General features: G+C 28.3%; 1 protein-coding gene across 1 annotated transcript; it reads right to left on the bottom strand.

The window, feature by feature from the left end:
* Window positions 1-3,266: 3,266 nt before the first annotated feature.
* Window positions 3,267-4,707, bottom strand: LOC117913010 (putative F-box protein PP2-B12). The gene is made up of 2 exons (XM_034827852.1): window positions 4,373-4,707; window positions 3,267-3,884 (listed from the first exon to the last, which is right to left on the bottom strand). The coding sequence occupies exons 1-2, from the start codon at window positions 4,697-4,699 to the stop codon at window positions 3,360-3,362; spliced, it is 852 nt and encodes a 283-aa protein (XP_034683743.1). The 5' UTR covers window positions 4,700-4,707; the 3' UTR covers window positions 3,267-3,359.
* Window positions 4,708-13,864: the final 9,157 nt, after the last annotated feature.

Here is a 13,864-nt window from a genome sequence, read left to right as displayed (position 1 = left end):
TATTTCTCCTATGCAGACGACTATATTTCATAATTTTCTCACCTGAAAAATTAAATGAGACATAATAAATATTTTAAATTCTTTAATAAATATTCTAAACTTTAAAAATAATGTAAAATTCAAAAAAACTAATTAATTATTTACACATTAAATAAAAAATATTAGAATACTAATTGAGTACTAAATATATGTATATAATAAAAGACCTAGGTCATTTATACCTTAAAAAATTAAATTTTATTTGCTTTAAAATTCATTTAAAATAAAATAGTATTAGCAATTATTAATTTTAAATTATTTTTATTTATTTTTAACAACATAAATCAATTATGCTTTATTATCCAAAATTTTATAATATTTATAAAATATATATATAATTTATGATTTTATTATAATATTACTATTCATATTTTATTAAAATTATTATTTTTAAATTTATTTGTAATTACAAAGTTATTTTTATTTTTAATAAAAATTTGAATTAAATTTAATTGATACCATATAAATTGAATTTATGTTTTTTTTACAAAATCAAAACATTTTTTTTTTAAAAAAAATAATAATTTATCCAAACAAGCTTTTGGTTTTTTTATTTTTTGAAAAGTATTTTTAAAAACAACTTATACCTAGAGAATAAAAATACTTTCCATAAACTTATAATAATTGGATTTTTTTTAAAAATTCATTCCTATCATCACTTGAGTTATCCAAATATAGTAATGGATGAGAAAATGAGTGAGGTGTCCCTTCCCACATACCAATTGTGGCCTAAGAGTAAAATATTTTAAAATAACTAAAATATGTATTTGAAAATCAATGCAAATAAATCTTAGAAAAATTATGTTTAGGAAACAAAATTCTAAATCTATCTCATGATGGCTTATAATTCATGCATATGTAACTTTTGAATGATGATATGAAAACCAATTGAAATGCAAACACAATTAATGTACAAATAAAATACACTCGATTTGCGATGCATTTTCATCTCAAACAGGGCTAACAATTTTGATCATGAATGATGAACTAAATGGTTAGTTTGTATATTTTTAAATACCAAAATTTGTCCAAAAATTATTTTATATTAATTTTATCCTTAGACTTCAAACCCACTATCTCCCTCTCCTTTTTTTCTCTCCATTTTTTCTTTCTTTCTCTGTGTTCTAAAACCCACAACATCCTAACCCACTACCTTGGGCTTAAAACGTGAGGTAAAATTTTTATTTTTATTTTATTTTATTATTATTATTATTATTGTTGTCATTATTATTATTAATTGATTTCTATAGTAGTGGCTTTGGTATTTTGGGCTTGCTTAATTTGTTTAGTTATTTATTTATTAAATTGGGTTTGATTTTGATTGTGAATTGGGTTAGCATAAATTGGGTTTGGTTTTAGCTGGGGATTCGGATTTGCATATTAAATTTGACTTGAATTATGTGATATTAAATTTAAGCCTAATTGAATTTACTTTGATTTGTTATATTTGAACTTGGTGGATTGTACTTGTATTTTGGTTATTAATTTGAAATTTTTGGACAATGGTTTATAACATATGAGATATTTTTGTTGTGTTATATTTACTAATTTGAATATATTTTTATTGGCAAAATTTATTGGACCAATTTGAGGATTACTTTTGGGTTCATTAAATTTGGGCTTTGATTATTTTGGACTCGGCATATTTCTGGATGTTTACTTTGGGCTACCTTTTGTTTTTACATGGGCCCATGTCAATACTCCATTAACATTTTGTTAGTTGGGTATGGATTCATGACGTGTGAGGGGTTGAATTTCATGGAAGAAAATGAGGTTTAGGAAAGCTATAAATCCACATTGAGCTTATTGTAGGCTTGTTTGGGTACATATTAATTTCTATTAATTTATGTAAATGTTTTTATGTATATATTTATTAGGTGTATACAAGAGGTGCTACGACTTATCATCGTACCTTTCCAAATAAGGAGACACACAAAGTTAATTAATTTTTTGAGTCTGTTATGGAGATGCAAGGCTACAACAAGATAACTTTTGATCATTGTGTATTCGTGCAAAGATTCTCTATAGATGACTTTATAATTTTACTACTCTATATTGATGATATGTTGATTGTTGGCAAGAATGCTTCTAGAATCGATGGGTTAAAGAAGCAGTTGAGTGAGTTTTTAATTAAAAATCAAATTTTCACTAAATAAAAAATGAGTCTCATCGATCAAGTGGGAATGTATGTGAAAAATGTGGGTCCACGATATTTCATCCTCTTCATAACAATTTTCATACTTTTATGATTTTATAATAATTAGGTTATGTTTGATTCATCATAAACACTAAGGAAAGAAAAAACCTCGTGAGAAAAATGATTTCATCTAAAGTTTGAAATATCGGTATTTAGATTTTACGGATATATCATAAATATTAGAGAAATATTGGTGGATATTTTGATAAAAATATTGATCGATCGAACAGAAATGACTCAAAATTCATGCTTACAGAACTTTCAAAAAATGATAAAATATGAAAGAATACACATATTAAAGTTATTTTGTAAGTATAATTGACATAAGTACAATTAAAGATAATATTTATCAAATTTTTTTTTAAATATTTTAAATTCCTTTAATATATTTATATTCATTTATTTTAAAATTTTTAAAATACTTTAATTAAAACATGTTTTATTACATTTTAAACAAAAAAATTAAATTAATTTATATAAAATATTTTATTTGAGATTTAATTTTTAAAATTTTATTACAAATATGTGGTGATAACTTTTTCTATTAACATTAATATATTTAAATAATTAAAATTATTAATAATTTATCTTATCAAATTAATTTTAATTTATGAAATGTTAGAATTTCATTAATTTTTTTATATTGTAGCAAGTAAAATTATATTTTTAATATTTTAAAATAAAAACATTTAAAATTAAATAAAATTAAAAGGATAAATATGAAAAAAAAATTAAAAGAAAAGTGATATTAATTTTTAAAATAGGATTAATGAGATAAATATAAAAAGTAGTTAAAAATAAAATGATAACATAATTTTTTTTAAAAGAAACAGCATAAAATAAAAATAAATAAATAAAACTAGAGCAAATGTGAAATTGCATATTATAGATGGGGTAGTTATGCGAATGTACCATATGATCATTCAATGTTTCCTTTTCTCAAAGGTAAATAAATTATTTCCATATTTTATGACTTCAAAATTTTGTCATGTTTTACCCATTTACAAGTTACCATAGTTGTCTAATTTGGTGAGTCACAAAATAAACTACAAAAAGAAATGACTTGCTCATAAAATATTCTTACAGAGATGATGTCTTTTGAGAATATGAAAGGGAAATTCATCTATAGATTATCTTTAGGCCTAATTTCAATCCCTTCAACCATGAGACCTCTCTTCCATTGATTGCTCAATTGCGTTATCTTCACTCCTATATCTTCTCCTCCTTTACTCAAGAACTCTCCTAATTCAATCTCAAGCCACCCATCCTTTCTCTGTGTTGGATATGGAATACCTTCCTCTGCGGAATGCCTCCTCCTTCTCTTCAAATAACTCCTTCTTGCTGTAGTTTCATCTCCGATTTTAATTGATGAATTCACCACAACACCTTCGAATCCATAAGAAATTGTTTTCCACAATTTGAACACAAGATAGGCTGCATAGTTTGTTATCGGAGATAACATACAAGCATTGATCCGACCCCTGATTTCAAGCCAGCACACGTCATTAAGATACGCAATCTCTGAAAATCGAGATTCTGGTACAGAAAACCATCTCCAATATTTAGGTGAAAAGCCCCATATGATTGTGAGGTCTCTTGCAGACAACATGAAACATTTCTTTCCACTCCGCTTCTCCAACCAAAACATCTATTTCATGAATAAAGCTAAAAAAAAAATTAATAACTCGTGAAATTGAAAATCATAAAATAAAAAATAAATGTGAAAGAAGTTCTTCCTCTTTCCACTCAACCCTAACCCCTACACTCCTCTTCTTCCCTTTCCCCTCTTTTTTTCTTCCTATCACTTCTTCATCTCATCTTCCCAAGAGAGGGGCGACCATGGCATGCCACAGGTGGCAGCAGCGACTAGCGGAACGCCATGGCCACCCCTCTCTCCTTTTCTTTTTTAATTTGATTTTTGATTGAGAAAAAAAAAAAAAAAAAAAAAGAGAGAAAAGTGGGTGGTCATAGAGCGACCGCCGGTCACTGTGGGAACCATGCCATGCCGTCTTTTTTTTTTTTTTTTTTTTCTTTTTCAGTTAAATCAAATTTAAAAGAAGAATCGGAATGGATGTGTTTAATAATTTCCTTGAAAAAATAACGTTAATATCATTGTTTTCTTGGCGTGAATTTTACCTTTTTGCCCCTGTCGATGAGGAGAGGAGAATCGCATAGACGGACGAAGAGCTCCTTCTTGGAGGAAGAATCGCTCAAAGATGGAGACTCTGCCGACCGGGCGAGGATCTGCTGATAATCATCCGGGAGAAACCTCAGCCACAAGGCGTCCCACTCCACCGCTGGTAGCAACCACTGTGCCACCGCCCACATTCTGCAAACGTCCGGAGGACTCGTCAGAGCTAGAATATAGACGATGCAAGCTTCCGGCAGTGTAGAAAAATCAGCGCCGGTATCGGACTGAGAAAAGTTGCCTTCTTCCACTCTATTATTGCTGTTGCCGTCCATTATGCTTTTTTGCTCTGTTCTCCCAGCCTTAGGAGTGTTGGTATTTGAGGAGGAGTTTGCTTGAGGACTAAGTTTTCACCTTTTAATTAATTTATTTTTAATTTATTATGCGTAGTTGGTAATATTTTAATTTTTCATTATAGAAATAACATATATATTTTTATATTAAAATTGTATATCTTATAACATGTAAATAAAATAAAATCATTTTTCTTATATTAGTTTATTATTTTAAAATTTTCATGTTAAAAGTGCTTTAGTAGTTCTAATTTTTGACCGATTAAAAATTTTAATTTTTTAAATTTTTATGAAATATAATATATATAATTGTATTTAATATTTTATATATATAATTATATTTAATATTTATATTAATTTTGATAGGAATTAAAAAATTTTATGATTGAATACTAAATCTTTAGATATTGCAAATTCTTCTTTAATGTGCATATTTCGGTTATGTGACCCTTGGTCGATTTTCCACTTATTATCTAATTAATATTAGGTTGCATATGATAACTAAGAGAATTCACCTTTATTGGGTTTGTTTGTAAAAAAGATAGAAGAATTCGCTTACCCAAAAATCTTTACAGAGCCTATACTGGGTGAATGAGAATCATGCTTTTGTTTACTTTTCCCCAGCTTTAATTTGGAATTGAAAACTTTCCATTCTTGTCCTAAAAATAAAAAATAAAAAATTGTGGAGAATAGCTTTATAGGGATTAGGGAATTCGTCCATGGAATCTGATTAGACATAAATAATTAACACCTTGATCGCTAAAATACTGAAGCCTAAAAATGCAACGGTTCTAATTATACAAAAATAATTTATGATATTTCGTGTATCGTATTCAAGTTTATGAGAATTGTCAAAACGAGGTCAAATGGGTTGTTTTTACTTGAATTCTAATGAAAATAATATATGATGTGACTTTATGCAATGAAATTAGTTTGAGAAAACTTAATTAATAACTTAGTAAATATTAATTTTTAATTCAAATAATTCAAATATAAAATTTTAATGAAAATGATTCAAATATGGAGATTTTCATAATCCAACTTTGGAAACAGACGTTAGAGAGAATAATGGTTTGTTAATTAACGTTATCTTATGGTTTTTAAGATCCTTGGTGGTTTGGGATCAATTTGGGTTATAATTTAGAGTTGCATTTAACACCTAATTTTATCTTTTGAATTTAGATTCCCAAACACCATCAAATGAATGAAATTAATCTTATTGTTTATTTTTATTTACCCATTATTCCTCTTAATTCCTAGTCCTAAGTTTTCATGCTTCACATCTTATTAATTATCTATTATATTATTATTTCAAATTGAGCGTGCCCAATAAAATGATTAAAACCAATGAATTTAAAAGGATGAAACATTGAAAAACAATTGAAATAAAAGAGTTTTTGTGTGTGTGAGAGAGGAAGGTTGCTTCCTCAAAGTAGGGATGGCAATGAGGCAGGATTACCCGCCCTATTTATTCAAAATAATTTACATTCTTATCTCATTTAAAAAAATTAAACAGGGTGAGACAGATATGAGAAATTCTCATATTGCCTACCCCACCTGTTTAACTTTTTTTTTTTTTGAAAATTTATTTATTTATTTTTAAAAAAATTACTTTTAAAATTTTTAATTACATTAAAATAAATATATTTTATAAATAAGTAAATTATTATAATTTTTTATAACTTATTTTTATTAAAAAGTATTTTATTATTATCTATATATTAAAAATAACATAATAAAAATTAAATTAAATTAATTTTATATATAATTGGGGTGGGGTGGGGTGGGGTGGGGCAGGGCGGGGTGGGATAAGGCAATACCCGAACCTAGCCCGGGTTTTAAAAAAAAATCCCAAAGTCGTTTATTTAAAATTTAAACCGGTCCCATTAGGGGCGAGTACCCGAAAAAACTCGCCCCATTACCATCCTTAGCCTAAAGTAGCAGAATTGGCTTAGGTCCTCTCTGCCGTAGAAGCCTCAAACTTGATCGAACCCTCTTGAGCTTCCACACTACCAATCAAGTCAATTAGGTCAGAAGGAGTGACTGATTTACCTTTGAATGCAAAAAGAGATGACCGAGTCACCCTACCACTTAGATGAGGTGTACTAGAAGAACCTAGAATAGCAGGAGAATCGATTGAGCCTTTGGTGCTAGAACTCATATTTTGAGACTTCTCCTCCAAAGAAGATGGCTTCAAAAAAGCAAGCTTGTGCTTCTTCTTCAAGTGATCAGCTACCAAGAGAGGCAGGTGAAGCAAAAATTTCCCCTTAAGAGGGGTTAACTCTTCTGACTTAACAAGGTATAGACCAAAGGAAAGGGATATGAGACCAAGAGAGATATAAGTAGAGTACAATAGGAAAGGCTTCAACATAACTTTTTCATCTCGAAGAGCATTGTCAATACTGAACTAATTTGCAATCACTTCGCGCCTAGAATCATCAATTTCTAGAATGTTGATATCCTCTTAATTAAAAGGAGGAAAACCAGCAAATGCAATAAGAGGATTCAAGGGAAGAAAATTTTGAAAAGATGCAAACGCTAGAAAATGGAACAGTGCACGAAGAAAAACTCACTCTTGGAGCCATGAACCCTTGAAACTTTAGGAAGACCTTTAGGCTTGGAAATCCCAAATTTCCATTTGCCTGATACCGCCACCAAGCTATTGTTAAGACCCTTATTCCTCAACATAGCCCCTATTATGAAAACACTCATGCCTGAGCAAGGGGACAAATACCACTCATGGGGAATGCGAGGCCTCTTTAGGGTATATATGTGCAAAATATCGCTAATTGAGATAACCAAACCCCTCATGTGATCTAAGACTACCATAAACATAATTAGCCTCATTGTGTTGATACATAACTAGTTTATAGTAAGATGAAGGGAAATCACAACATCTCTGAACAAAAGTGGAAGCGACAGTTTGAGACCGACTTCAAAGTAACTCTTTGGTAGAACCATTTCTCCATCAATGGGGTTGTCTCTTACCAGATTGACTTCACCATCCTCAACGAATCATAGTCCCACTGAAAGTGAGATTTTGTGTTGGCATCTTAGATCTAAGCAACAAAATCAATACTAATTTTTTTAAAAATGGTCTTTTAGGGTTAAGTACTAACCTGTAGGTTTGGATGTTCCCAAACCTTAAATTCCAAGTGTTGAAGATGATCTTGAAGTTGTTGGAAGTCTTGTAAACCCACGATCTTTCGCTCGATGACTCAACCTTGTTCTTGGCATACTTTCGGTGAGGAGGAAAGGAAGGTGAAAGCTATGACTCTCTTTCTCTCTACATGGTGGAAGACAAAAGTGATGGAAACCTTAACCCCTATGGGGTACTTATAGGGTTCCTAACCAGGCTTAAGTGACTTGAGGCCACATGGGCTTAGGTCACTTAATCTAGCCTAAAATGGGTCTTCATTGATTAATTAACCCCATAAGGCCTACTAATTAATCAATTACCCCAATCCAGAGACCTTGTTCACTTACTCTTGTGCAACCTTGTGTAATTATCAAAATGCCCTTATGCATAAAAGTGAACTTAGAGCCAATCCAACCTTCATAATCCATGCCAACAAGGTATATGAGCTTTGAACGAGGACCATTGGGACCATATGAGTATTAGTTCCCTCATAATCCAATTCTGAAGTTGATTCAATATCCTATTACACATAATCAACTAAACTCCAGTATCCTATGCAAATAACAATGAGACACTATGTACTTAGGTTTGTGACCTACTGTCCATTGTGTTTAGTCTTTCCATTAACTAGTGTCCATAGTCTAACAAGGTGAAAGTTATCAGTCTTTTAAAACTATTTCTACTATCCTTGAGTTACAGATCATATTGTGTATTCAACAGACATGTCTTAGTTCTCAAAAAGCCTATGTCAAGTTCTACTTAAGGAGCTACTATGACCATAGAAAACATAAACCATGAAATCCCCATAACTTGATAGGTTGTTCATGGTTGTTAATGAATTCAGGTAATTCATTAGACATCATAATGCACCACTTTCCATATAGTGGAATGACTTGTTTTGATAACCTAACAAGAGAGAGAGAGAAAGAGAGAGAGAGAATTTAAGAGAAAAATAATTCTAAAGTTAGAGTTCAAGAATTTAAGAGGATCAAAGAGAAAAAGTAATTTTAATGTGAAAGTTTCTAGTAGTCTAAAAGTGAAAGAATTTGTAGTGTTCAAAAATAATAAATTAGTATAAAATATATAATAAATAATGTTTTCAACTTTTAATGTTATGTTTGGTACATGGGAATGAATAATTTGTTTTCATTCTTATTTCTCCTTCAATAGGAATGAATTTGATGATTTCAATCCTTATATCTGGATGCACCTAGAAATATAAGGTCGAAATGATTTTGATTCCATTTTAATGTTAGGTAATGATAAGAATGAGAATGAAAAAAGAAATAAAATAAAAATAATATCAATATTGTTGTAAAACAAAGTGAGAATAGAATGCATGGAAAGAAATTGAATTAATTTTTATTAGGGGTCCCTCCATTTTATAGGGAGTCACAAAGAGATAAACATCATTATCGATTATCATCCATAAGTTCCCACAATGCTACAAATTCTCATATTTTATAACACTCTCCCTTGGATGATCATATAAGGATATAGTAACTGCCTCGTTAAAAACCTTGCTAGTAAAACCTAGCGGGATAAAACTTAGACAAGGGAAAAAAGAGTGCAATATATCCATATTAGTTTGCTCCCCTTAATGTAGACATGATTATGATTTCTTCAACATTTCAATTGATAGATCTCACAATCTTCGCATTCCAATGTCATACCTTAACTTTTCAATGTGGTAAAAGGTAACGCCTTTGTGAATAGATCTACTAGATTATTGCATGACCGAATATGTTGAACATCAATCTCACCTTTCTCTTGGAGCTCGTGAGTATAGAAGAATTTAGGGGGGATATGCTTAGTTCTATCACCTTTTATGAATCCTTCTTTAATTTGTGCAATACAAGCAACATTATCTTTATGTAACTTGGTTGCATTGTCTCTGATGGAAAGTAGTCCACATGTTTCTTAAATATATTGAATCATTGACCTTAGCCATACACATTCACGACTTGCTTCATGAATTGCAAGAATTTCTGAATGATTTGAAGATGTGGCTACCATTGTCTGCTTGATTGATCTCTAAGATATTGTCGTACCACTATAAGTAAAAACATATCCTATTTGAGATCGAGCTTTATGAGGATCTAAAAGATATCCTACATCTGCATACCCAGTCAATTGTGATTTTGATTCTTTTGAATACTATAAGCCCATGTCACTTGTTCCACAAAAGTGTCATAATATATGTTTAATCTCATTCTAATGCCTTTTAGTTGGAGCAAAATTGTATATTGCTAGCAAGTTGATAGAGAATGTTATGTCTGGTCTAGTACAATTTGCAAGATACATTAGTGCACCAATTTCACTGAGATATGGTACTTCTGGACCAAGCAATTCTTCATTTTCTTATTTAGGACAAAATGGGTCCTTGTTCACTTCAAGTAAACGAAAAACCATGGGGGGATTGACTAGATGTGATTTGTCCATAAAAAAAATCATTTTAAAACTTTCTCTATATATGTCGATTGATGGACTAATATATCATTTGAACAATGCTCGATCTGTAAGCTGAGACAATATCTTATTTCCCTTAATTTTTCATTTCAAATTCCTTCTTTAAATAATTGGTTGTTTTTGTGAGCTTTGCATGTGTCCCTATAAGGTTCAAATCATCCACATATACTGCAATTATTGTAAGTCGAGTTTTCAATTTCTTAGTAAAAACACATGGGCAAATTGGATTATTCACAAAAAACTTGGTGAATTTACTTAACATAATTAAAAAAAAATTCACTAAAGAAATGAATTTCAAATCAAGAGAGATTTTGTATTGAATTTATTAATGAGTTTAATAACTTTTAAAAATAATAAACTCGATATAATAGTCATGATTTAATATTTCTTCTATGTAGACAACTATATTTTCATAATTTTCTCACCAGATGAATTAAGTGAGACAAAATTAATTTCTTAAATTCTTTAATAAATCTTCTAAACTTGAAATTCAAAAAGTCAATTAATTAATTACATATTAAATAAAAAATCTCTGAATACTCTATCCATAATTGAATATCAAATATATGCATATAATAAAAAACTTGGGTCATTTATATCTTAAAAATTAAATTTTATTTGTTTTTAAATTCATTTAAAATAACCTAGTATTAGCAATTATTTTTAAAATTATTATTATTTATTTTTAACAAAACAATCAATTATACCTTATTAAAACTTGAAATGAATTTAATTTATACCACATAAATGGATTTTATAATTTTTTACAAAATTAAATATAATTTAAAAAAAAAATTTATCCAAACAAGTTTTTGGTTTTTTATTTTTTGAAAATTGTTTTTAAAAACAACTTACTTTGAATGAATCAAAATACCTTCGATGAATTAAAATCTTACTTATAAGTAAATATAAATGAAATCATTTTTTATTTCATTATTATCGTAGTTTGAGTTATTCAAACATGCTAATGGACGAGAAATAAAACGTACCTCCATTCCGACTCTTCATTATTGCGTACAAAATAAGGCCTAAAAGTAAAATAAATTTGAACAACTAAAATATAAAATTGAAAATCAATGCAAATAAATCTTAGAAAAATTGTGTTTAAGAAACAAAATCTAAATCTAAATTTCTCACGATGGCTTATAACTTTTGAATGATGACATTAAAACCAATTGAAATGCAAATCCAATTAATGTAAAAATAAAATACACCACATTTTCATCCAAAATAAGGCTAACAATTTTGATTGTGTAACAATAAACTAAATGGACATTTCATGGCCTTCATAACCATTTTTATATTTATATGGTTTTATAATAATTAGGTTATGTTTGGTTTAAATACTAAGAAATAAAAAAAAATGATGAAAAAAATGATTTTATGAGGTTTGCTTTTCCTTTGGAAAATATTAAAGAAAATAAAATCAATTAAAAATTTATACATTTTTAAATTATTTAATCCTTTTAACTCTAAAATGAGTTTGCAAAAACTTATAAAATAATTTGACTTTAAATTTATACATGTATTTTTTTTTCACTTTTTTATTCCTCTAACTTTTCCTCTTTATTTTTTTTCCCTAACATTTTCCCTAAGAATTTTTAGGAACTAAGCATAACCTTATAGTACTGTCCCATAAACATAGTTTTACCTTTGAACACTAAATTATGATTTTCATTCAATAAAATTTTGAAAATTACATTTCAATGTTTTGTTTATCTTCTATATGATATGAAAGTGCTTGAATCTCATGTGGAGCATGGGGTAACATTAGAGCTAATATGAAATTGCAGACCCTATATAAGGGGTAGTTATGCCAATGTACCATATAGTCATTCAATGTTTCCTTTTCTCAAAGGTAAATAAATTATTTATGTATTTTATGACTTGGTTACCATAGTTGTCTTTTTGGTAAAGAATATAAGGTCATAGTAACAAATTATAAATAATTTATGCATAAATTAAACAACAAAAAGAAATAATTTCTACAAATTTAAAAATATTCTTATGAGAAAGCCTTTCTACAATAGATGATGTCTTTTGAGAATATGGAAGGGAAATTCATCTTTAGGCCTAATCTCAATCCCATCAACCATGAGACCTTTCTTCCAATGAGGGTCAAGTTGCTTTATCTTCATTCTTATATCTTCTCTTCCTTTACTCAAGAACTCTCCTAATTCAATCTCAAGCCACTCATCCTTTCTTATTGTTGGATCTTGTGCGGAATGCAACACCCTCTAATTTGTCATCCTTCTCTTCAAATAACTCCTTGTAGATTTATCTCCAATTTTAATTGATGACTTCACCACAACATCTTCGAATCCATCATAATAATTTTCTTTCAAGTTGAACACAAGATAGGGTTAGATTTGAGAGGAGGGTAGATTTGTAATTTTAAAAATTTATAATTTATTAAAAAAAAGAAAAAAAAAGGTGGATGTGTTTAATAATTTCCTTGAAAAAAAAAATAACGTTAATACCATAGTTTTCTTGGGTAAATTTGACCTTTGTGGCCTCGTCGCACCCGATCAATTTGGCTTCTATAACTTAGAATTGCATTTAACACCTAATTTTATCTTCTTAATTTAGATTCCTAAATATCATCAAATGATAAAAACCAATAAGTTTGAAAAGAAAAATATGGCATTTATATGAAGACATAATGAAGTTTTAAAGGGTAATTTTGGAATTTATGAATAACTGTTAGAGTGCACAGTTTAGGTTAAAATACGTGATAGGCTACAGTAGGCTTACTTGGGATGGCACCTGTCTTTGAAGTCTCCATCAAGAAGCGAGGAGTCAAATATTTGAGAATTTATTTATTTTGTTAAATCGATGCTTGATCCTTCCCTCGAAAAAAACAGTTTAGGGGTTTGATTTGAAAAACTTTTTTTTTAGAAAAATATAAAAATTTATTTATTTATTTAAAAAAAAAAATTAGTTTCTTTGTTTTTTGAAAATAAATTGATTGAGAAAAGTGAAAATTATTTTTAAAAACTTAAATTCAATAATTTTTTTTAATTTTTAATAATGTAAAAAAATGGTGAAAAATATAATATATATATATATATATATATATATTGCATAATAGATAATATTAATAGTTTTTCACAATGTTCTTATATTTTATTTTATTTTTATCATATTTAAGGTTTATATGACCAATATATCTAATATCGGTATATATGACCAATATATCCAATATCCATGGATCCCAATATAAAATTTGGGAATTAAGATATATGATCAATATATTTCTCGATATTTTATTCATTTTTTAATTTTTTTCACATTTGAACTCATATTTCATCGATATTTTTAGATATTTGATCAATATTTCATCATTTTTTTATTATAATTATTTTATTTTTACCTTTAATTTAATTTATTATATAAAAAATAATTTTCTTAATAAGTCCTTTTTATATAATCTATATATTTATTAAATATACACTACAAGAAAAAATAAATAGTGACACCATAGATTATTTTTGTAGTAGTGATAAAAATATGAATATTAAAAAATTATACATATATTA

This window comes from Vitis riparia, chromosome 4 (genome assembly GCF_004353265.1).
Source record: "Vitis riparia cultivar Riparia Gloire de Montpellier isolate 1030 chromosome 4, EGFV_Vit.rip_1.0, whole genome shotgun sequence".
Taxonomy (NCBI): Eukaryota; Viridiplantae; Streptophyta; class Magnoliopsida; order Vitales; family Vitaceae; genus Vitis; species Vitis riparia.
Note: the sequence above shows the minus strand (reverse complement) of the source record. Positions and strands in the feature narration are given on the sequence as shown.

What these genes read in the sequence shown, in the direction of transcription:
- LOC117913010 (XM_034827852.1), bottom strand. Translation starts at nt 4,699, where the DNA reads ATGGACGGCAACAGCAATAATAGAGTGGAAGAAGGCAACTTTTCTCAG. An exon ending in TCATCGACAGGGGCAAAAAG is followed by an intron (nt 3,885 to 4,372) that starts GTAAAATTCACG and finishes TTCATGAAATAG; the next exon opens with ATGTTTTGGTTGGAGAAGCG.